The sequence below is a fragment of the Rousettus aegyptiacus genome, unplaced genomic scaffold (assembly GCF_014176215.1).
Source record: "Rousettus aegyptiacus isolate mRouAeg1 unplaced genomic scaffold, mRouAeg1.p scaffold_m13_p_3, whole genome shotgun sequence".
In the NCBI taxonomy this organism is placed as follows: Eukaryota; Metazoa; Chordata; class Mammalia; order Chiroptera; family Pteropodidae; genus Rousettus; species Rousettus aegyptiacus.
The window spans coordinates 162,877,188-162,899,747 of NW_023416306.1; the positions used below are offsets into that span (position 1 = coordinate 162,877,188).

At 39.7% G+C, this 22,560-nt stretch overlaps 1 protein-coding gene across 13 annotated transcripts in view; it reads right to left on the minus strand.

Moving 5' to 3' along the window:
* The window catches only part of EML5 (EMAP like 5), a 115,055-nt gene that overhangs the window by 34,008 nt on the left and 58,487 nt on the right, over positions 1-22,560 (minus strand). For 11 of the 13 annotated variants that reach the window (XR_004956187.1, XR_004956188.1, XM_036238223.1 and 8 more), the window contains 7 exons: positions 21,419-21,524; positions 19,882-19,975; positions 18,808-18,908; positions 14,385-14,587; positions 13,641-13,752; positions 11,757-11,884; positions 8,949-9,090 (listed from right to left, as the gene is read on the minus strand). Coding sequence is in view for 11 of the 13 variants with exons in the window: in XM_036238223.1 (XP_036094116.1) it covers positions 8,949-9,090; positions 11,757-11,884; positions 13,641-13,752; positions 14,385-14,587; positions 18,808-18,908; positions 19,882-19,975; positions 21,419-21,524 (886 nt within the window). In the remaining 2 variants the exon portion in view is untranslated. Of the gene's footprint in view, positions 1-3,051; positions 3,189-8,948; positions 9,091-11,756; positions 11,885-13,640; positions 13,753-14,384; positions 14,588-18,807; positions 18,909-19,881; positions 19,976-21,418; positions 21,525-22,560 lie in introns of those variants that run through there. The other 2 variants (XM_036238227.1, XM_036238220.1) reach the window with 2 other exon arrangements.

The window sequence follows — 22,560 nt, forward strand, 5'->3', positions numbered from 1 at the left end:
ATGGAGGTTATGAGAAATGGAGGAATTTGGATATATTTTGAAGATCGGGCTGGCAAGACTCTGACGAACTGGGATGTAAAAGAAAAAGATAAAAGTTGAGGTTATACTTTCGCATGAATAGTGATGCCGTTTACTGAGATGGGAAAAACTAGGACAAGTGTTTGGTTTTGTACCCATTAAGTTAAGGATGCCTATGAGAAACTCAAGTGAATACATCAAGGAGCCAGTTTGAACATCAATACTCCTCGGAGTTCCAGGGAGAAGAATAAGCTAGAGATATAAACATGGGCGGCAGCGGCATACAGACAGCATCTACAGCCAAGGAACTTGATAAGAGCTTGTTGTTAATTTATCGCCTTTCAGCTCCAAAGTCGCCCCTCTTCCTCCTGCTAAGTGATACTGGTGCTGGATCCTGAACACAGTTTTCCTTTACCAGCTGATTTGATTTTTGGCCAGTAGGTGGAGCTGTGGTGCCCCTGAAAAAGGAAGGGACTTTCTTCCCAGATGCTGAAGCTAGTGGACCAATGAGGGGGCAGGGTGGGGTCCGAGTGGGGATGCAGGAGTCTCTCTGCCACAAGAGCAGATCAAGGTTCTTTTGCACTGGCAGGTTGTGTGGTCCCGTGGCACCTACCCCGAGCTCTGAGTCTCAGCGCTCTCAAGGTCATCCCGAGTCTGCTGCCCACCAGCACTCTAGGTGGTAGCTGCTTTCTGCAGCCGCTACTTCTCCACCCCTTGGAATTCTCTTTTATCCCTTTTAGGAGTTAACCACCTTTCGTTGAACAGTTCTTCGTATTAAATTTCCCCTGTTTGAATTATTGGGGCAGTTTCTGTCTCCTGGCTGATACGGAATTGGGACTGACAGTTGGTTTGGTCAGGTCTTTTGGCTTGAGCACAGTGCTCTGTCCTGCCAATGGGAGACGCGAAGCTAGTACTGCAAGATAAGCACTGGCATGATGATTAATCGAATGATCTCCCGCGGTTGATTATGATGAAACCCGAGAAGTCTGCGAGGCTGTTGTCCTTGACCATTACAAAAGAGGAGGATGACTATGACGGCTGTGCCGTGCAACTGAGGGCTCAGAGCATTTCCAGAAAGAAGTAATAAGCTCCTTGCCCAACCCTTAACACAAGAGTTTGTGCTAGGTCAGGATTCTTAGTAGGGAGATCTTCCACGGCACACCTAAAAGAATCTGACAGGACCGATACTGCTGAAAATTAAACACGAAATGCTGTCGGTTACAAATTTACGAAGTCAATGAATTTACGGACTCACCAAGCTTCTTATCTGAATGTCAAGGCATTGACAGGGAAGGAAGGGAACTTTGAAGCTCGAAATGGGAACACTGGTTGGACTCCAACACAACTGAGAATCTTGAATTTCTGTGTGATTCTGAGTCTCACTGGCCAGTGCAAAGAGGCTTATTCTCCTGTTTCTGAGAAGACTGGCTTTTGGGGGCAGATGCCCTGTTAAGGGATGCTCGATCTTCTTAAAAACCATTCCCACCAGTCCTCTGGATCAAATCTAGCATGTTCTAGGAGAGAGGTTGGCAAATTTCTGCTTCGAAGACCAGACAGTAAAGATTTTCAGCTTTGTGGACCATATGGTCTCAGCCACAACTCCTCAACTCTGCTGCTGTGATTCAAAGACGGACTGAGACGATACATGAATGAATGGGCGTGACTGTGCTCTAATAAAACCTTATTTATGAAATCAGGAGGTAGGCTGGATTGGATCCACAGGCTAACACCTGATGTAGAGGACTTCAAAAGCTTAGAGAGCTAAGCATGTTAAAGTAGCTTTTTCAAACATAACCATTTACATCCCCCCAAAGTCTAGAAACTAGTCCTTTCATGAAGGCACTGAGAAATCCATTAAGGGTAGCATCTGCATCCTGGAAAAGCTCTGTGACTGTCCTATGTAGGGTCAGGAATGGGAGATGTCGCCATTAATATGGGCTCCCTCAGTCAACAGGGATCGTTGTAAAGAAGCTGTGGCCAAGAGGTATCAGTTAACCACCAAAAGTGAGGTAGATTCTTTTTTTCCAGAAGGGCAGTAGGGATGCAGATAATCGAATATTCTGGCCTGTGGGGATTTCCGGGGGTGGCTACTCAGTCATAGTGTCTCCAGGAATGGAATAGATGAGCAGGCTACTAGCCTAGCATCTGATCTATACAGTAGAAAAAGACTCCACACCACGTGGCTAAAAAACCTGACCGGAATCACCGTAGTGGACAGTCACAGATTCTCAACCAGTTTTTAGTCCTAAGCCTATTCATATACACAAAGCCCCTTGATTCAGGGAAGACGAGGGCCCACTGAGGAAGAACCCTGAAGCATTGCCATAAGCGTACAATGTAAATTATCCTCCAAGATTCCACGAGCACTTACTAGAATGACTGAGAGGAGCAATATCCAGACTTAGGTTTTACAAGATATGGACCCTCAATTGACACTAATTCTTGAGACACAGAGTACTGTTGTTGTACACCGTTCAACAATAGTGTACGTGTGCAAGGTGAAATTTTAGCCCAGATTTGAATCATGGCGGACTCGGGTAGTCTGTGTACCTCACCCAGTTCCTGAATTTGAACAGATAAAATTGGCAACTGGTAGAATTCTCTATACTGGCTTTGCGATCCATGGGATAAGGGTCATTATGACAGAAAGAACTGAGCCAAACACCCTGGATCCTCTCTACCATGACAATAAACCAGAAGCAAAACTGCAAGCCTGAGAATTGCAAGAATGAGAAACAATGCCAATGACTTGAAAGACACAGGAATGCGAATACCTATCACATCATCATTAAAACTTGCCTGTCTGGTCTGTGCTGAAATCAGGTGGATTTTAGATAATAACTATGGATAAAAATTTAATCAGGTCATGAATCTAACTGAAGCCACTCTTCCAGATCTTGACTAAGACAAATGAACACAGCCCCTAGCATTCTGCATGCAGTCACTGCCCTGGTTAACGCTTTTTTCCTCCATACCGACTCATAAGGACCACCAGAAGCAGTTTGCTTTTACCTGGCTTGCATCTGTGTACTCGTTCAAAGCCTTGCCTCAGGGCTATTTCAACTCTCCTGTTCTTTGCCATAATATAGTCCACAGAGATCCTGATCGTCTCGATATTCCACAAAACATCCCAATGGTCCACTACATGGATGACAATATGTTGAATGGATCTGGGGAGCAGGAAGCAACAGGTACTTTAGATGTCTTAGTAAGACAAAAGTGAATCAAGAGAGTGGCAGATAATCTTCACAATAATTCAAGGACCTGCCACCTCAGTGATGTTCTGGGGAATCCAGTGATCTGGAGTATGTCACTCCAAGGTGAAAGACAAGTTGCTGCACCTTCCATCCATCACCTACCACAAACAAAAGGAGAAGATGCTTGGTAGGCTTTTTTGAAAGCAACATATACCACATCTGAATGAGCTGCTTCTACCCAGCATCCCAGTGACTTAAAAGTCTTCCAGCTTCCAGTGGGGACTAGAATGAGAGCAGGCAAGCTGATTTCCTACTTGGGCCTTATGATCTAGCAGATCCAACAACATTCATAGGGATACATAGGGCTAGATGCTTCGGGAAGCTACCAAAAGAGAATCATCCTGCAGATCTCTCAGATTTGGGAGAAAATCCACGCCTTCCTTTACAGATAACTATTTTCCTTTTGAGAAGCAGCTTTCGATTTGCTACTAGACCTTGTTCGAGTAAGAGCCTAGCTAAGGAGTATCAGGTGACTATGTGTCTTGAGTTCCTTCTCACAAACTGAAAGTTACGCGACCAAGCTAACCATAAGTTGAGTGTACTCAACAGCAATCTGTCAAGTGGAAATTTGTAAAAGACCAGGCTTGGACAGATCTGGACGTTACAAGTAATTTGCATGGACAGTAGCCCAGACTCCTACAATAATTCCTTCTGCAATGCCTCGTCTCCCAATCTATACCTATGACCTCACAGGTGTTCCTTATGATCAGCTCACAGAAGAAGAAAAAAAATCTAAGCCAGATATACCGATGTTTCTATACGACATGCTGGCACCCATCTGAAAGAGTTACGGCTCCACGGAGGGGTGACCTGAAGGACAGCAGTGAAGGCAAAACGTTCCAGGGGGCAGCACTTCAAGCAGCACATTTGGTTTTCCGTGTTTGTAGTGAGAAATGACCAGACAGAGCTACAGATTTAATAGCAATTTTTAACTGTTTGGACGAACGCTAAAGAATCGGAAGAAACAAGACTGAAAGATGAGTGACAAGGAAGTGTGGAAAATACACGCGTGGAAGAAACTCTCAGAAAGGGCGTAGGCTGTGATGATTTTCGTGTCCTAGAGAACGCCCACCAGAGGGACCCTCTGCAGAGGAGGCTCTCAATAATCAGATGAGTGACTTGCTCCATGGACACCAGGCAGCCTCTGTTCCTGGCCTGCTAGCACGTTCTCAGCGAGCCCATGGTGGCAAGAACGCAGTCTATGCTTGGGTCCAAAAACACAGATTTCTCCTTATTAAGGCTGATTCTGCTACCACTACTGCTGAGTGCCTAATCTGCTAATAGTAGAGACCAGCAGAACTGCTGGTATGTATGGCCCTATTTCCAGGGAGACCAGCCAGACACCTGGTGCACATGGATTACACTGGACCACTTCCATTATGGAGGGCGTAGAGCCTTATCCTCACTGGAAAAAACACAAGTTCCAGATTTCCCTTCTCTGACCCTACACTTCTGCCAGCACCACCATCCATGGGCATACAGGATGCCTTATCTACCATCACCAAATTCCATGCTTCTGATCAAGGAACTCATTTCACAGCAAAGGATGGTGCAGCATTAGGCTCAGGCCCATGGAATTAGCTGGTTTTATCACATACCCCCATGACTCAGAGAAAGCTGCTAAAAGAATGATACGATGGCTTACTAATTTATGGCACCATTTGGGAAACACCCTTAAAGACTGGGGGTTTTGTCTTCCAGGATCCCGCATATGCTTCGATCACAGACTGTTGTACATGGTGATGTCCACTTCACAGCCAGGCTGTGATAGGCTCTTCTCACTATTCTATCTACTAACCGACTTGCCTGACTTTGGTTTGCATCCTGGCAACTCTGAGCTTTGTTGGTTTGTTCCTAGCTTCCAAGAGCAGGAGAATGCTTTCTACCAGGGGACACAGTGTTTCCACTGAGTGGGAAGAGACTGCCACCTGGCCAAGTTGACACCTTATGCCACTGAACCAACAGGCAAAGGAAGGGGGTTGTTACTCTTCTGGTTGGAATGATCCATCCTGATGACCAAGTGGAAACTTAGTCACTGGTACACAGTGAGGGAACAGGAGACTATATCCGGTACCCAGGGGAGTCACTGGGATGCCTCGGGCTTTCAACGGCCAGTGGTAAGAGCTTAATGGAAAACAACGGCAACAAGAAAAAAAAAAAAAACAGGTAGAGAAATTGAGATTTCATATCATTCATTAATGAAGGTTTGGGTCACCCCACCAATTAAGTAGCTCCAACCAACTAAGGTTCTGGCTGACAGCAAAGTGAGCATGGAATGGGTCATGGAAGAGGGAAATGACAGGTATCAACCACAACCTATGACAGTTACAGAAACAGGGACTATAGATACACAAATGCTTGTTATGTGCGTATATAAACCATTTGTTTTTCCCTCCTTTATCTCCTTAATATTTTATAAAAGTTTGTCGAAGGTTAACTTTAGAATTTAGTCTTAAGGTGACAGAATATTCAGTAAAACTGTGACTGGATTTGAGAGTAATTAATTTAATCAGCAATGGCTACAATGACTATTTGAACTGTATGTCTTCTCTCTCTGGGGAGAAGGTAAGAAAGAATTCCTCACTGTACCAAGGGTAGCCTCATCTCGTTTGGTAGAAACTGTTGGTAGAACGTGAGCATACGGTTAGTTCCGTGGCTGTACTGAACTCCAAATGTGAGTATAAAGAAGCATCAAGGTGCTGAGTAAACATAGGGCTACTATTATTTTATTGCCTCAGTTCCAAATTCACCATCCTTTGGGCTTCGTAGACTTCTCTTTTGCCAGCTGACTGCCACTAAGTTTTGCCAATCGAGGCTGCTAGAGAGTCACTACAAGCTCAAAGCAGGAGAACGGGACCCCTTCCTTCTTCCAGTGATCGATTTTACAGAACCAGGGCACTGGCTTGCAGGGGGACTGGCAGTGCTCCCCACAGTGTCAGCCCCCACTGAGTCCTCCAGCAAGTTTCCCCAGCACCAGAGTAATGGCTCTAATGGTTCTGCTGTGATTTGCAGCCTCTGGCAAGATGCTCTGCCCATAGAGCGGTAGCTCATAGTTCAACGGCCTTTGGCCTGGGTTAAGTTTTTCTCCAAGCAGTGGTCCTGCCATTGGGTGCCAGCCTGCACCCTCTGGCGAGCTCTTCCTTCACCCCGTGACCACTCTCACTGATTGTACAGATTCAGGAAGCACAACAAGTCCTAAACGGAAGAAGTTAAACCACATTTTTATTAAACCACAATTTCATTCAACTATAGAACCGTAAAACAAAGTAAACGAGGACAGTGAAAACCAGAGGAATAACAACTTTCAACCAACAACTCCAGAAGCAGTTACATTAGCATTCGATGACAAAAGTCAAAAATCAAACCATGTTCAGACCAGCGGTGTACCAAGGGCAGGGTGGTGGTAACGGTTCACCGAGTGGCGATCCACTGCCTGTTGAGAGCTTAAAACAATAAAAATACCACTAAATTAAAGAGTTTGCTTCTTCGTTGTAATGGCAGTGAGAAAATACTTCTATCAGGGCAGACCACCATCGTCACTCTGTTCTTGGTACGTCGCTGGTGCAGAAAAAGGAAGCTGAGGGCATTTCCACTGAGTCTTTATCAGAGAAATTCTAAGACTGAAAGAAAGAAAATGACGAAAGTGCAAAAGTCTGAGATACAAGACTAAAAGGTGAACAAAGAAATATACAAGCAGAGATAACCTAAGTAGGCGCCGACTGCATAAGAGAATAACGTCCGATTGAAGGGGGATTAAAACCCCAGAAATCCTTAAAATTTAAAAACAAAACTACTATATGAGCCAGCAATCCCACTCCTGGGTGTTTACCTGAAGAAAATGAACACACTAACTCAAAAAGATTACGCACCCCTGGGTTCGCTGCAACATCATTTATATAGCCAAGCTATGGAAACAGTCTGGGTGTCCATTGGGGGTGACCGGATAAAGAAAATACGACGCACACACAATGAGATATTACTCGAACAGCCATAAAAAGAATGAAATCTTGCCGTATGGACCTTGAGGGCATTGCGCTAACTGAAGTGAGACAGAGAAAGACAAATACCCTATGTTCTCACTTACATGTGAAATCTAAAACAAACGAAAAACCCAGGCTCCTAGAGAACACCACGCTGGTGGTTGCCAGGGGTGGGGGGCTTGGGGTGGGAAAAATGAGTGAAGAGGGGTCAGAAGGTATAAACTTCTAGTTATAAATTAGTAAGTCATGGGGATGTCGTGCATAGCATGGTGACTATACTGTCTTCCATATTTTAAAATTACTGAGAGAGATCTTTACAATACTGTAAATACTGTATTCCATATTTTACAATACTGTATTCCATATTTTAAAATTACTGAGAGAGATCTTAAAAGTTCTCAGCACAAGAAAAAAATTTTGTAACTCTGTATGGCGACGGAGGTTAACTAGACTTACCGTAGTGATCGATTTGCAATAGATACAAATATCGAAACACAATGTTGTGTACCTAAAACAACTATGTTCTATGTCTATTGTACCTCATTTAAAAAGGAAAAGAAAATCTGATGGGTATTAAAGCTAAGTATGTTCCAAGTCTGACTGGTCAGGGATTCCTATGGCCTTGTGAAAAAAAGAATATTTGGTGCTATGGTTTTCCGTGTACACAGAGGTGTGACTGTGGTTTTGGAATCTTATTTAACCCCTTGCATTGAAAGCTCAATTATAGAATCACTTAAATAATATTTGGTAATTCTAATTATCACCAACCAACAAACAAAACAGCAGAGAATGAAAATGATGGACATCAATAGCTTAAAAAAAAAAGAGAATGAAAAAGATGGACATCGATAGCTTAAAAAAGGTGGGGGAGGGGAGGAAGTTCAGTGACTGGAGTTCAAGTGTTCTAGAGATTGTGATTCACTTCGGATTTTAGTTAAGTATGCATGTTCAATATTTAACAGTAACCCTATAATAAACTCTGTAACGTTTAAGTTAGTAGAAGCAGGTAAAAATAAATTAAATGATTGAATTCTAAATTCATGTTACAGAACTTCGACTTGGCCCTTTTTACAGCTAGATGATCCTTGCCTTCATCTGTTGATTCTATCACATTTCTTAGACACAATTCCCAACTTTTTCAACAGAGCTGCTCCTACAATATCCTCCTGCTATAAAATAACGTTTCCTCCCACTTTACTAGGAAATCTGAAGCCATCTGTCTATCCTCACCTTCTCTGGGATAACAGTAACAGCCTCGCTCCAGCGAATGCATCCTCTCCACCTCTCTACCCTGACAGGTTGGCCTCTTCTGCCTCCTACGAATGTGCTCAGTTCTGCTTCATCCTAAGACAGCCTCCTCTCAACTCTGCTGTCCCTTTTTAGTTAGGGCCTTCTTTCTTGGTTTCCAATTCTGAATTACACAAAATCCACAGTCGCAAAGGACAGAAAATTTCTGTTTTCTTCCTATATTCTTCCAACATGATGCTGAAGACTGGCTCAGGACAGGCATGATCACAGGAGGTCCCACAAAGCAAAGACTAGATAGAATTGATTTTCTTTATATAGCATCGTTAGTAAGTGGACGTAGAATAAATATTTAAAGTCTTTATATACTGACTATTGTTTTCTTACATTTGTGAGCGTTAGAAAATAGTAACAACTTAATCTGACTCCAAGTCTGAGAGCCTCTTACCTTTCTTCAGCTTCCGTACAGCCAACATACAATGACTAGGAGAGAGGTCCCAGATTCTCAAGGTTTTATCATCACTCACAGTGGCGCAGATGGGCAGATAGGGATGTGTAGCCAAACCCCACACCTCTCCTTCCATGTGTCCCTATGAAAAAAAGACAATTAAGATCAATTTAACCTAAAGCCATGTGTATTCAGAAGAAAACTAAAGACAACATTTGATAGTATCTGATAATGATAGGACAATGAAGAATGAGTAAGTTTATTAAAACTTTTCTCTATCTTTGGAATGCACCTTAAAACACCTTGGTAACAATGGACCTCCACAATTAAATACAATCAAGCCGCTATTAAAATTATCTTAAAATCCTAAAACATTCACTGGGTGGAGAGTGGAAACTGGCTGCCCTGGAAAGTTAGTGGTCACACAGTGGGGACTTCCTGCATGACAGGGGAAGAAGCTCCACCGACCTGCTGACCAGTAAAAAAGTGGTGATAATTATTATTATTATTATTATTATTATTATTATTATTATTACTATTTAAAAACCATTTAAAGTCTCTGGAAATGGTTCCAAGTGGAAACAAGTCAAGAAGCGTTTACTCAGGAGAATCTAAATTTTTTAAGAACAGTGAGAGTCTGCAGCATTTGAACCGAGATCCACTCCTTCCCTCCCTCTTCCTAGCCCACTGCTGTGGAAACTCCACGCCAGACTGATGGGACCAAGAAGCCAGGCATCTCCCCACTCCCCCCCTCCAGCTATTAGTTGGAGGGCTAGCTTCTCAGAGAGGGTCAGGCGTCAGCACTTCTAACCCTGCCCCCAGCTCCCTGCTGCTGAGGCTGAATTCCTGGTGGCTGCTGCTAAGTGGGACCTCCCCTCTCCTGCCCACCCTCTCAGTCAGAAAGGGAGGCTCCACCTTGGCCGAGGTGCCACTGAGAATACTGGGGCCTCAGTGGCAACCCAGTGAGACCTGAGGCTGAAGACCATATTAATAGACTTCAAAAAGCGACCTACAGAATTCTGCTGCTACACACACTGCTGTACGTGGTTTTTTTGGTATATATATACGAATGCCTGTTGTGTATATACTTTTAATTATTATAGTTTTATTATTATCTTTACTTCTAGCATGAAAAGTTTCTCAAAATTTTCTTGATTATTATGATACTTTTTCCTTTTTAGATGATTTTTAAATATCTTTCCAGAATTTGTGAAAAATATCATTAGGATTCGGATTATGATCATATTGAATTTATAATTTATTTGTTAGGTCTTAGTAAATGTTACAGTCTTCTTAACACAGGTTTTGCATACTTTTATCTATATTTATTCCTGCCTATTATATAGTTTTCTTTGGAAGTACCATTTTTGTTTCATATTTTATAACCGATTATTGCTAATATACAGAAATCCTATTGATTTTTATGTGTTGATTTTGCATCTATTCACTTCGTAGGACTCCTAAATTCGTTCTAATAAATTCTCAGTTTATTTTCTTGAAGATTCAACATATATAAGATCATGGTACCTGCAAATACTGACAGTGTCGTCTGTTTGCTTCTAACACTTACAGCTCTTATTGTCCTGTGTTAATAAACTGGCTAAGACCTCAACACAGTGTTGGACAATAATAGTGAAAATTGATACCCTTATCCTTTTTTTGATGTTTAAGAGACAGTAGATTTAAAATCATAGACTCTATAATAAATACAAAAATACTGAAATGTCATTTATGACTTCTAAAACTCTTACAAGTATGAAGTTTTGTATTTGAATAGTTTCATCTCTGGATTCACCTGTAAAAGTGTACTTAGGTTAATATTTCCCAAGGGATCATAAACACCATGACTCCATCATCTTTTTACTTCAGTGGAATATTATGGGACCAAAATTAAAGAGCAAGACATAAAAGTTTATTTCCCTAAATCTCCTTGGTGCATCGGGATATTACATTAACAATAAAGTCTGTGCAATGTTCTCATCTATGTGTGCTCTTCGTATCTTAACAGTAGTGAAGTGGGGGATGGAGAAGAAATAAGCCTGAATTAAGTAAGAATATAATTCTCTTTCAGGGCAAACGGCAATCTCAATATTGGGGTTACTATATAGAGTTGCACATGGACAATTGTTCATTAGGGTAGATCCTATCTCATTTGCTTTGTTTTACACTCTTGATTAATTTCCCTCTGTATTTTTTCAGAAAAAAATAACACATATCGGAAATTTACCTGTAAAAAATTAACATAGCATTTTGTTGGAAATATTAAGAAATAGCTAATCATGCTGTTTCTTTTCTATTTCTGTTACACAAATTTTTATATTTTTGTTTTAGTAACATTTGTTTGGATTTTTGTTTTAGTAACATTTTCACTGATGTTTTCAGCAATAAAGTTTTAGCAGATATCCATTTATTATTTCCCTAAGTTAGAAACCTGACAAAGAATGAACTGAGTTTCACAGAAAACAACTGCCTTACATTCAACAAATATACTTCAAAGAAATAAAACTAAATAGAAAATAAATGGACTGAGTTAAATTAATTACAAGGGGTGTTTCTTTCCATTTGTTTGTTTAGCAAGAATTAAGATATTGGTAATTATTCCACACGATAACATGCACATTTGTTTACTGATAGCTACTCATTTAACTATAATTAAACGTAATTTTTTTTTTTTTTGGTGCATAGTAACATTAACTAGTATTTTCCTAATTAATTTAACATTATTTTACACCACTCTCAACTTTGGGCTCTTATGTATTGAATCAATTATACGCAAAGGAAAAAAAGTATATTAATATTTGAAATTACCTGGACCAGAAGTGTGATTGGGCCGTTTTTATCCACTTCTAGTATTTCACCGTTCTTTGTGCCAACTAAAATATGACCATGTCCTAATGATATGGCACGTATAGATGGGTTATCTTCCAAGAGAAGACCTGAAATGTTAAATGGAGATGTTCTTCCAGGTATGAAGTTACTATAATAGAAGGATGTATATATACACACATAATGCCAATGATGCTATTTTGACAACAAAAATCACATTACAAGGTTGGTTTCTCTATTTTAAGTATTCTAATTAAAGCACTGAATTTTCTCCAATTTACTAACCTCTAAAGTAATTACCACCGATATTCTACAATTTTATGATTCTATATTATCCTAGATCCTTTACTGCCATCTGACAACTGTTTCTTTTCCTCTTCTATTTGTACCTCCTCGTCTACCTTCTGACCCTCTAAGAGCATGCACAATATTCTGGTTAATAAAAACTCAATTTAATATCAATTCACTTATGTCTGTGTCCTAGGCAGGCTTCAGAAATACAACTGGCAAACATGACAGAGCCAGCTCCTGCCCTCGCAGAGTGTAATGAGAAAGAGACCATGTATGGAAAGCATACTGAAAAAGAGCATAAAGTAAGAGAAATTAACCTTTTTTAAGAAAGAGAATACAAGTGGAAGGACCCATCCTAGAAGAAATGTTTGAGATTTGAAAAAAAATAAATATACGGTCAGGTAATTGGAGGGGGCACGAGGGAGAAGAAAGAGCAAGTTCAAGGGGAAAGTACACCACCCACCCCCCACTTCTGCAGGGGATGTGTTCCAAGGCCCCCAGCGGAAGGCTGACCCCGCGGACAGTACCAAATTCTATATATACTGTTTTTCCTATACATACATACTTATGATAAAGTTTAATTTATGAGTTAGGCACAGTAAGAGATTAACAACAATAGCTAATAGAATAATTACACTGTAATAAAAGTTTATAGTTATGGTCTCTCTCAAAATTTACTGTACTATAGTCACCCTTCTTGTGATGATGTGAGATAACAAAATGCCTTATTAATTTGAGAACTTTCACCTTTTCACTTCGAGGAAGCATTTTATGGCTTCTTTTTGGCATATCTAAGTTGCCAGCATCACCACTCTTGCACTTTGGGACCATTATTAAGTAAAATAAGGGTGACTTGAACACACTGTGATGCTATAACAGTGGATCTGCTGAGGCAGCTGCTAAGTGACTAATGGGCAGGCAGCACATACAGCGTGGATCCACTGGCGAAGCGATGGTTTCCGTCCCAGGCAGGACGGAGCAGAACGACGAGAGCTTTCATCATGCTACTTAGGACGGTACACGATTAAAGACTCATGAACTCTTCATTTCTGAAAATTTCCATTTGATATTTTCAGACTGTGGTTGACTGTAGGTAACTGAAACCACGGAAAACGAAACCGTGGATAAGAGACTACTGTGACAGCGTAGAGAAAGGCCTGGAGGTCGGAGCAGGATGCGGTCGGTGCCTTAATGCGCTGAGAGGAAGCCGACAGAAGATAAGGGCCTGCAAGACTAGCGAGGCAGGGTCCACAAACCACCACCGGGAAACGGACGCCACGTCTGAAAACTAACTTCCTGATTGGTGGTAAATGCGATGCTCACATGGCAATTTTCTTTGGAAAATTTAAAATGTTAAAAATTAACATTAATGACATTGTCCTTGGTTAATATTTTACCGCGCGTATCACGGAAAACAGATTTTGAAAGCACAACAATGATTCTGGCATTCAGTTAAGCGTGATGCTTGTCTAGTAAAGAAGGAAAAATATATTCCATCTGTTCTGCCTTAGTGACCATGTGTGTTAATGAGCCATTCGTTTGTTTTCCTACAAAGTGAATTAAGTCTTAAATCACCTTTAGATCCTGGAGCCAAAGCAGCTCTCTTTATAGCATAGGTCTTGAGACATCTTTCAAAGGAATCATCCCAAAGAGCTACCACCCCATCTTTTCCTCCAGTTACAAATCCCTATAAAAGTAAAAGGTTCAAGTTAACAAAGATCCAAATCGTTTTTTAAATAGTTTTTAAAAATAACCTCCTTTATATTGAAAAATTCTACAGGAAAGAACATGTATAAGCAAAAGTTATATCTTGTAATGAACGAAAACTAGCGTGAGCCCTTTATGTTTTTTTAAACTCCAAAAGGAACCCGCAAAAATATTACAGTGACACTAAACATTCTACCTCTAGGATGGAACTTTAAGAACACTGTAATTTCAAACCATAAGGTAGCTCTCTGCTGCTTTTAGCAAGTTTACCTACATTCTCCTGGAGGTGTCATAATCTCATCCTTAAAAAAAAAAAAAAGATAACAGTAGCTACCTCACAGGATATAATGATAATATATAAAGCACTGAAACAAGTTTTGACACATAGTAAGTTATTACAGATAGTAAATTTTTTTTTTTTAAACAGCAGACCTATTTTACTCTGTGTTCAGGAGTTTGAAAAGAGGATTAAAACAAAGTCAAGAAGACCAGCTCACTGATTATTATGGGGTGGCACAGCTCAATTAAAAGGTAATGTTCCTTTCCTTGTGAAAATGCTCTACACTCCATGATCGACTTAGGTTTAACTTAAAACATCTTTAGGTTACTTACCTTTTCCAGTGAATGCATACTGAAGACTGGCCCATCGTGTGCTTTAACTGTTTTCACAAGAAAGATGTCTCTCCAGATGCACACGTCCCCCGTGGATGTTCCCGAGAAAGCCATCTCTTCAGTCCACCCGTACACCGCGCACATCATCGAGTCGGTTTTCCCCAGAGTGCCTATGTAGCCTTTTCTTCCAATCAGTCCTCCCCCTGGTTCATAAGAAAAAATGACGAAAGTATCTCTTTCAAAATGTATAAAATTACAAAGCAGTACATTTTCTATGATTGGTACCATTTAAATAGAAAGATGTGTAACAGTAAAGAGAGTTCGTTACAAAGAAAAATACCGGCCTCTCAATCAGTGACTTGAGCAACACCTTGCCTGGCTGAGGCAGCCATACCTGCAGTGGCTTTCAGGTCATAGCTTTCAGATAAATAAAAACGAATAGTAGGTCAGTGTGTTAATTAGCCCTCGGGACTTTCGATTGTTTTTTTAAGTTTTTTATTATGACATATCTAATACAAAAAGGTATAAAAACAATACAAGAACCACTTATATAGCCACTTACTAACTTACACAATTGCCGAACCTGCTGATACTGATGTCATTCTCATCTTCCTCTCCGCCCCCTACTGTCTGATTGCGATGCTGATTCTTCTCATGCGTTCCTTTACACACGTTTTCCTACTTATTTTTACGACTTGTTAGGCACTATGTCATATTATTTTTCATGTTTTAAATTTTTCTATAAATACCATTCTGTATGTGACACAACTTGTTTTCACTAACAATTCGTGGCGGAGTTTTACACGCGTTGATTTGTACCTCTAGAAAACTCATTCTCACAACTATACAATATTCCATTACATAAACATAACACAGTCTGTCCATTTTCCTACTAATAGGCATTTACTTCCAAGTTTTTGCTATTGAGAACACTCTTCTATACAAGTGCAAGAGATTCTCTAGGAGTGTATAAAAGGAACAGCATACAGACAAGAGGTGTCATCTGATGCCAAGTTGCTCTCCAAAGCTGACACATCAACTTGCTATCCAATTAACAGTAGGAGTTCCTGTCGTTATCCACCTTTTAGGACCACTTAGGATTGTCAGATTGGAGGGTCGAACTACCAACTGAATTTTATTGTAGTTTTAATTTGTATTTCTCTGATTATTAATAAGCTTTACCATCTTTTCCTATTATAACTGACCATTACTTATTGATATCTTTTGCCTATTTTTCCAACTGAACTCATTATGCATTTATTCAATAAATATATGTAACAGCCACTATTCCAGGTACTAGGAGTAGAGCTATGATCAAAACAGACAACAAAATTCCATGATTTCATGGAACATCCTGGTGAAACAGTCGATAAATATGGTGAATAAGTAAAAGGTACAGTATGTTTGATAGGTACAGTATGGAGAAAATGTAATCGTTAACAGGAGATAAAAAACGGGAGGGGTCCCTTTTGAGGAGGGTGATTAAGGAAGGCCTCGTCAAGAGGGTGGTAGTGAGAGCAAGTCACGTGAGACAAGTGTTCGAGGCAGAGGGGTCAGCACAGGCCCCAATGTGGGGATCTTTAAGGACCAGTCGGAGAGGCCAGGATGCAGTAAGGGAGGCGGCAGTGGGAGGCGGGGTCAGAGAGGTCACGGGCAGGATCGCGGGCCACTGCTGGAATCTAACTTCCGTTCTACATCAGATGGAAAATGTGGGTGTGGAATGACAGGATCCAGCATATCATTTATTCATAGGTTCATTCCGATTTCTGGGTTGAGAGTGAATCGAAGAGCAGCAAGGATGAAAAAGAATTAAATGGAGATTTCAACCATCTGGGCAAATGGTAAAGGTGGAAGGTAATGAAAAGTGGTCATATTCCAAATGTATCTGGAAGATGGTCTTCACATAGCAGCCGGTTAGTGAACTTGGAAGGGCAGTGGGTGGAGTGGTGAAGGACAAAACCGGACCGACAGCTCTCAAAGAGAAAGGAGGAGAATAGTAATGGCCAGTGAAAAGTCTAAACAACTGTTCGAAGGTGTTTTAGTACATAGGTAAGAAGAGAAATTGATTAGCAACTGGAGGGTAGAGTGGAAAGGTTTTTGTTCGGTTTTATTTATTTAACCCATTTCCTGTTTGCCCCGAGAATATTCGCAGGCAGCACGTTCGGCTGCAGCGTTTACCCCGAGATAACTCGCAGATCGTAGTCCTAACCTCACCCCCAAGGCTTGCCACAAATTCTCTCGCTTTTATTATTTTCTCATTGCTCTAGTATATCGATAGTCTTGGGAAACAGATGACAGACGTCATTCTATTTATAGCATTCCGTTTTTAATATAGTAGTGGTATTTCCATTTACAAAATATAGTAATTCTCGATCACTGAAAATGTCAAATCCTGGAAAATGTAGCATCGGGCGGAATGTGATGTTCCGCTTTGTGTTGTTCTGTGCTTTGAAATTTACATGGGAAAAAATGATTAAATACTGGTCATAATATGCATTTCTGTTACATTAGGATTAGCAACAAGTTCTGCTTAGAAATAACTGCAAAAACAGCTTTTATATTTTACTTTCCCGTTGAAAACCAGCCAGATTTGCTTCAGCCGCAAGGAGTGTGTTTGTGTAAAGTTAACGCCGGCGGCGAGCTGCTCTTCTTTTTTTTTCTAAATGGGAAATGGGTTAAGATGGGGCAGTAACACTACCCGTATAGGCTAAAGGGAGTCAGGACAGAGGGCAAACGGCCGATGCAGGAGGAAAAGGGAAGAAGAGCTGGAGCGATGTCCCTGAGCCAGGGACAGAAGGGGTCCAGGGCACATGTGGCGGCACCGGCCTTCACTAGCGCACAGACACACGTCCAGAGCAGGGCCGGCGGACCGTGGGCTGTCAGTGGACCGTGGGCTGTGCGCCAAATCCTGCCGCCACCTGTCTGTGCATGGTGCCCGCCGGAGCCACTCCTACCGTGCACTGCAGAGGCCATGCCTCTCTCCTTCTCTGCTCCCAGAGCAGACCTCTCTGACTTTTGGCTGCCACCTAGCAAGCAGCCCAGGGCCTGAGCTGGTCACCACCTCCAAGCGGAGGACTTTGCTCACGGCAACTGCTGGGCCCCTAAGAATGGAATCGCAGTGCAGGCGTTGTCTTGCCTCTTGCCCGCTGCCCGAGCCGTGAAGGGAAGGCCCTGCAGGAGAAGGATGTGCTAGGATCCACGTGCCACTGCGGCACAGTGAGGCCGGGCACGGGTCCCCCACCCCAACCTGCCAGGCTCCTTCATCACAGCAGGCTGATCTGGGAGATAATGTCTCCAGGTAGTGGCAACTGGGTGCAAACTGGGTAAGGCAGGGGAGGAGTTTTCTCTCCTGTTCTATTAGCACCTACATGATAGTCTTGATTTTGTTCCTGGGCGTGGAAAGTCTAAAATATTTACTATCCTGCCATTCACAGAGTTTTCCACCCCTGGTTTAGATAATCATTAGCTGGGTTTTCTGATACACACAGTATAATATGTTCCTATTGTGCAAAGTCACGTCATCGCTGCACTCGAAAAGCTTTTCGTGGCTCCCTTCTCCCACCAGCCTCGGTCCTTAAAGGAGAGATCAATAATTTGGAACTCTTAAAGCCGACATCCGGAAGAAGGTAAGAAGCTACCTTTTAGCCTCAGGCCTACACCATCTTTAACTTAGTTTACATAAAGCTGTGTATTTAGAGGGCCAGACAGCAGTTACTCAGACAAATAAAGTGGTTACTTATTTCCCACTTGGCTAGTAAACTCTGAGAATCAGAGCCCCAAAAGTGAGGAAGGATAAAATGCATGCCAAACTCTTAACCTTCATCGTTTTATGGTTCAGTTTCAGGTCTACTATATGTCTAATCAAATTTAAGGGGGAAAAAAATATTCAATTGCAAATATTTTCATTTTAAGTCTATTTACTTATGTTTAAGTCTTAGTTCAAACAAATTTAATTTTTTTTCAAGGCAGAAATAATAACCATTACTTGCTTGGTAATTGCAATTCCAAGTGACTAAGATATCAAATTTCAAGTTTTGTTTAAATGGATAGGAATGAAAATTACAAACATGTTTAAAATGTACGAAATAACAACGAATCACTTTTTTAAAGATTAACTTTTGAGTAATTTTAGATTTTCATAAAAGATGCGAAGATAACAGAGTGATCTCACATACAGTACTCCTCACCCAGTTTCCCCTAAAGCTAACATCTTACATTCCCACAACGAATCCAAACTAAGAAACCAACATGTTTGATAGATCACTATTAACTGAACTCCAGACCTCATGCAGATTTCACCTGTCTTTCCACTAATGTCTTTTTTTCTGTTCCAGGATCCAATCTAAGCTCCCACATTGCACCTAGTTAAATCACGTTTAGAAGTAATAATTTCTTAAATTTCAAAGAAATAAAAAGCACTCACCTGCTCTGCGCCAAAATTTCATGTGTTTAATCCCAGCTGTAATTAATTTATCAGGCACGTAGGGGTTCATTTTCACAACAAAAATCTTATCTTTACTTCCTCTGAAATAAATACCGGAATGTTTTAATTCTGAAGATAAAACTCTCCTGTGATAATCTTTTGCCTAAACCATATCCTGTCCTGATTACCTCATTACCGAATGCTTGGACCGCTTCTCAGGTTTGTGCCATGCAATCATGCATTTGTACATTTGTTATTTTTGTCATTATTTTACAATGAACTCTTCTCAACAGAATCTTAAAAGACAGGACCAGCTGAGAACTGAACTTCTTTTGGATGGCACCTATTATAGATCTATGTGTAGGGAATGCTATTTGTAGCATGAATGAGTTAAAGAAAAATTTTTATAATACTTCATTACAGTTTAATATAGCCTTTCTAAATGTGAAGTTTCTTTTAATCTCTCTTATATAGACATTGTCTACACATGCTGAAAAAATAATTTATATTTTTGAGTGTTTTAATGTCTCACTTTGAGAAACAGGAAGTTAAAAAAATAATTTCTGACACTTCACTATTTCCTCCTTTAAAGAAATTAATATTTTTATTATAAAAATAATACATGCTCATTGTAGAAAATTTAGAAAATGAAAAGTATAACAGAAAAAAATAAAGATATATAGCTTCTTTGTGATGTTTGTGTGTATTTTCTTTTACTCAAATATATAATATGAGGCATGCTTTCCAATGACTATATAATAACTTTTCATACAGAATTCACTCTACCTGTAAATGGAAATTTTAGACAACAGTTATTTCCAATGTCATATTACAACTACATTAAAAAATGAGCTCACAAGGGATAAAACCACAAATGAATTCTGACATCATTTGTCTTTTTACCATGATTATACTACTTATTCAATGGTGAGGAAGATGGCAGCAATAGAAAAAGGTTATGTTTGCTTGATTTCAAAATTGGTTTAATTTTTGATTTCAAAATTGGTTTAATTTTCTTTTAAGTCTAAAGTAATCTCAGTATTCTGCCAATGTGATATCAAGTTTTTTCCCTACCTTGCTATTGAGAGTTTCTCTCCTTTCCTCCAGTCCCATAGCACGACAGAGTGGCTGTCATCTATTCCAACCGAAGCTAAACGTTTGCCATCCGCTAGGAAAATTAATTAGAGAGACATACTGACCATTGACATTCGGAAGACAAAAACCATAAGTACATATTCTAAAACCACATTTAAAATTTTATAAAATAACATTAAACGTCAGGTATGCATACAGCTATACAAAAGAACCAGAATTTAAAAGAGGTGGAGAATTGCTTCTCAATCCATCTAACCATATCTGCTGACGTTTTCTCTGGCATAATTTATCTCATCCACCAGGTTGGGATGGGAGAAAGAAGAAAGATTTAAAAAGTGGAAAAAGGAAATTCAAAAAATAAGAAGGAAAGGAAAAACCAATTAAGAAGGAAGAAAATATTTACTTCATTCAAATTCACCATAAGAACTCATAATGATTATGAAAAGATAACCAAATAAAAAAGATGTAGGTTACAACTACATATTGCCATTAATATGACTATTTTTAGTAAAGACCAATTATTTCAGTTGGTATTATCAAGCAGCAAGTAATGAATATGTTAGACAAACAATTGAGCTAAGTCACTCATGCTGACAAGTGTGCGTGTGTGTACAAGCTGTAAAGGCTCAAACTACGATAAAACATTTGCCACTCTGCCATGCTCTTTGCAAATCTCGATTAGTTCATTAGCACCACTATTGTTTCTTGTTAACGTCCTTATTTTGCCAATCATTTTGTTTGACTTTTAGCAAGATCTCTAAATATGTATAAACATTTCACTCAAAACTCTACTGTGAATAATTCACTATCAATTCAGAGCAGCAGAAAGTAGAAATTCAGTTTCTTTATATAAAATCCTCTTTTAATATCCACACCTCAGCTTTCATTATAGATCTATAATTGTTAAACTTTTAAATGTACAGCAAAGAGCTAACCTACCTAAAATAGAATTATAATTATAGCTGAAATTATTTTGACAAGTCAGCTTAGAATTGTCACTTCATAGAAATGTTATAAAATAAATATTTCAGGTCTATTCTCTGCCCTTCTTACCTTTCATCTCAAATATGATCAAAGTTTACTCTGTGGTTATAAGACACTGAGATCAGGGTTTGTCTAAAGTGGGAGATGCATACCAATAATAATAATTGAAAAAGTCTTAGGTATTACGTAGACATTTTTTTTAATTAAAAATTACTGGGGTGACATTTATCAAATCAAGTAAGTTTCAAGCATATAATTCAACAGTATGTCCTACATATTACTGCCATTTGAGGCCACATGGACATTTTAACAGAAACATTAATGGATATTAAAAGCTATGCTCTTTAAATTATAAAAGAGCCAGAAAACCCACACTTTCATTGCCATGATTGAATAGGACAAGAGCATATACATTTGGTAACAATTGTGAAGGTCATAGCTAAACAAATTCAGGCAACACCGATTTAGACTGAAATGCTATGCATTCCCTCTGCATTATGATCATTCTCACTGAGACAGGAGACAGTCTTACCTGAGAAATCGACAGCACACACACCACACTGGTGGCAGCCCTTTAAAATAGACAAGGGTTTAACGGTCTCTGTATCCCATATGTGAACTGAGGGATCCCTACCTACCTAAAATAGAAAGAATTATAAAAGTCATTTTATGCAATTAAATCATTTTCAGTTTTTCAAAAGGAAATAAAACAGGAGATTTTATAGCCTTTGTCATATTTGCTATAGAAATTTATCAAATAAAAAATATAAAGCATATATGGCTGATTTTCTTACGTTCGTCAAAAAGCTAATGCGGCTAGGCCCAGTGTTTCTACAAATGTCCTAGATCTTTATGACTCTTCAGTCTTATCCTATACTTTATCAATAAAAAGAATGTCTAAAGAGCACTTGTTATTGACAATGTTCCTATGCTAGATACGACGAGTACTAGGACATTCAGGTAAATTTTGCAAACTCATTGGGAAAACAAGATATTTTCAGTTAAATAAGAACTTCTGGTAACATATGCTCAATGAAAATGTAGAGAAAATCTTCACGGAAGAGATGATACCTGATCTGGGCCTTCAAGAAGCGCAAGTATTGGATAAAAAGAGAGGCAAACAAGCACATTCCAGGCTAAGGTAATGGTGTAACAAAGACCAGAGGGGTTCAAGCGCCAAGCAAGTAAACAGGACTGAATAAACAATTTTACTGCAGCTCTCTGTCCCTGATCTTTTAACCTGGTTCATGATGCTTGCTGATTCACAGGTAAACTATCAATTCTTAATTATCTCTTTAGATCATGTACTCACTTTCTTTATAAGGATAAAGAGATATTATTATAGCTTTGTCTATAAAGGCAACTCCTGAATAACTAATATGGCAGTCAATTATCATTAATTCTGAGACTAGTTTTATAAGACAATAAAAACAACTTTGCAATCAGCCAATATTTCACTGTTATTCAGCCAAACAATACCAATGACTGTTTTCTATTTAACTTCCGTAGAGTTTGATACTCTTCCTAACTTCATAGTACCACTCTCTCCAGGTTCTATGATCTCATGACCCTTAGTATTGAGTTTCTTTCACAATTTCATTACCTGTCCCTTACATACAAACTTGCCCAAGATTCTGTCTTTAATACTCTGGTCTTTTCATTTCACATTTTTAT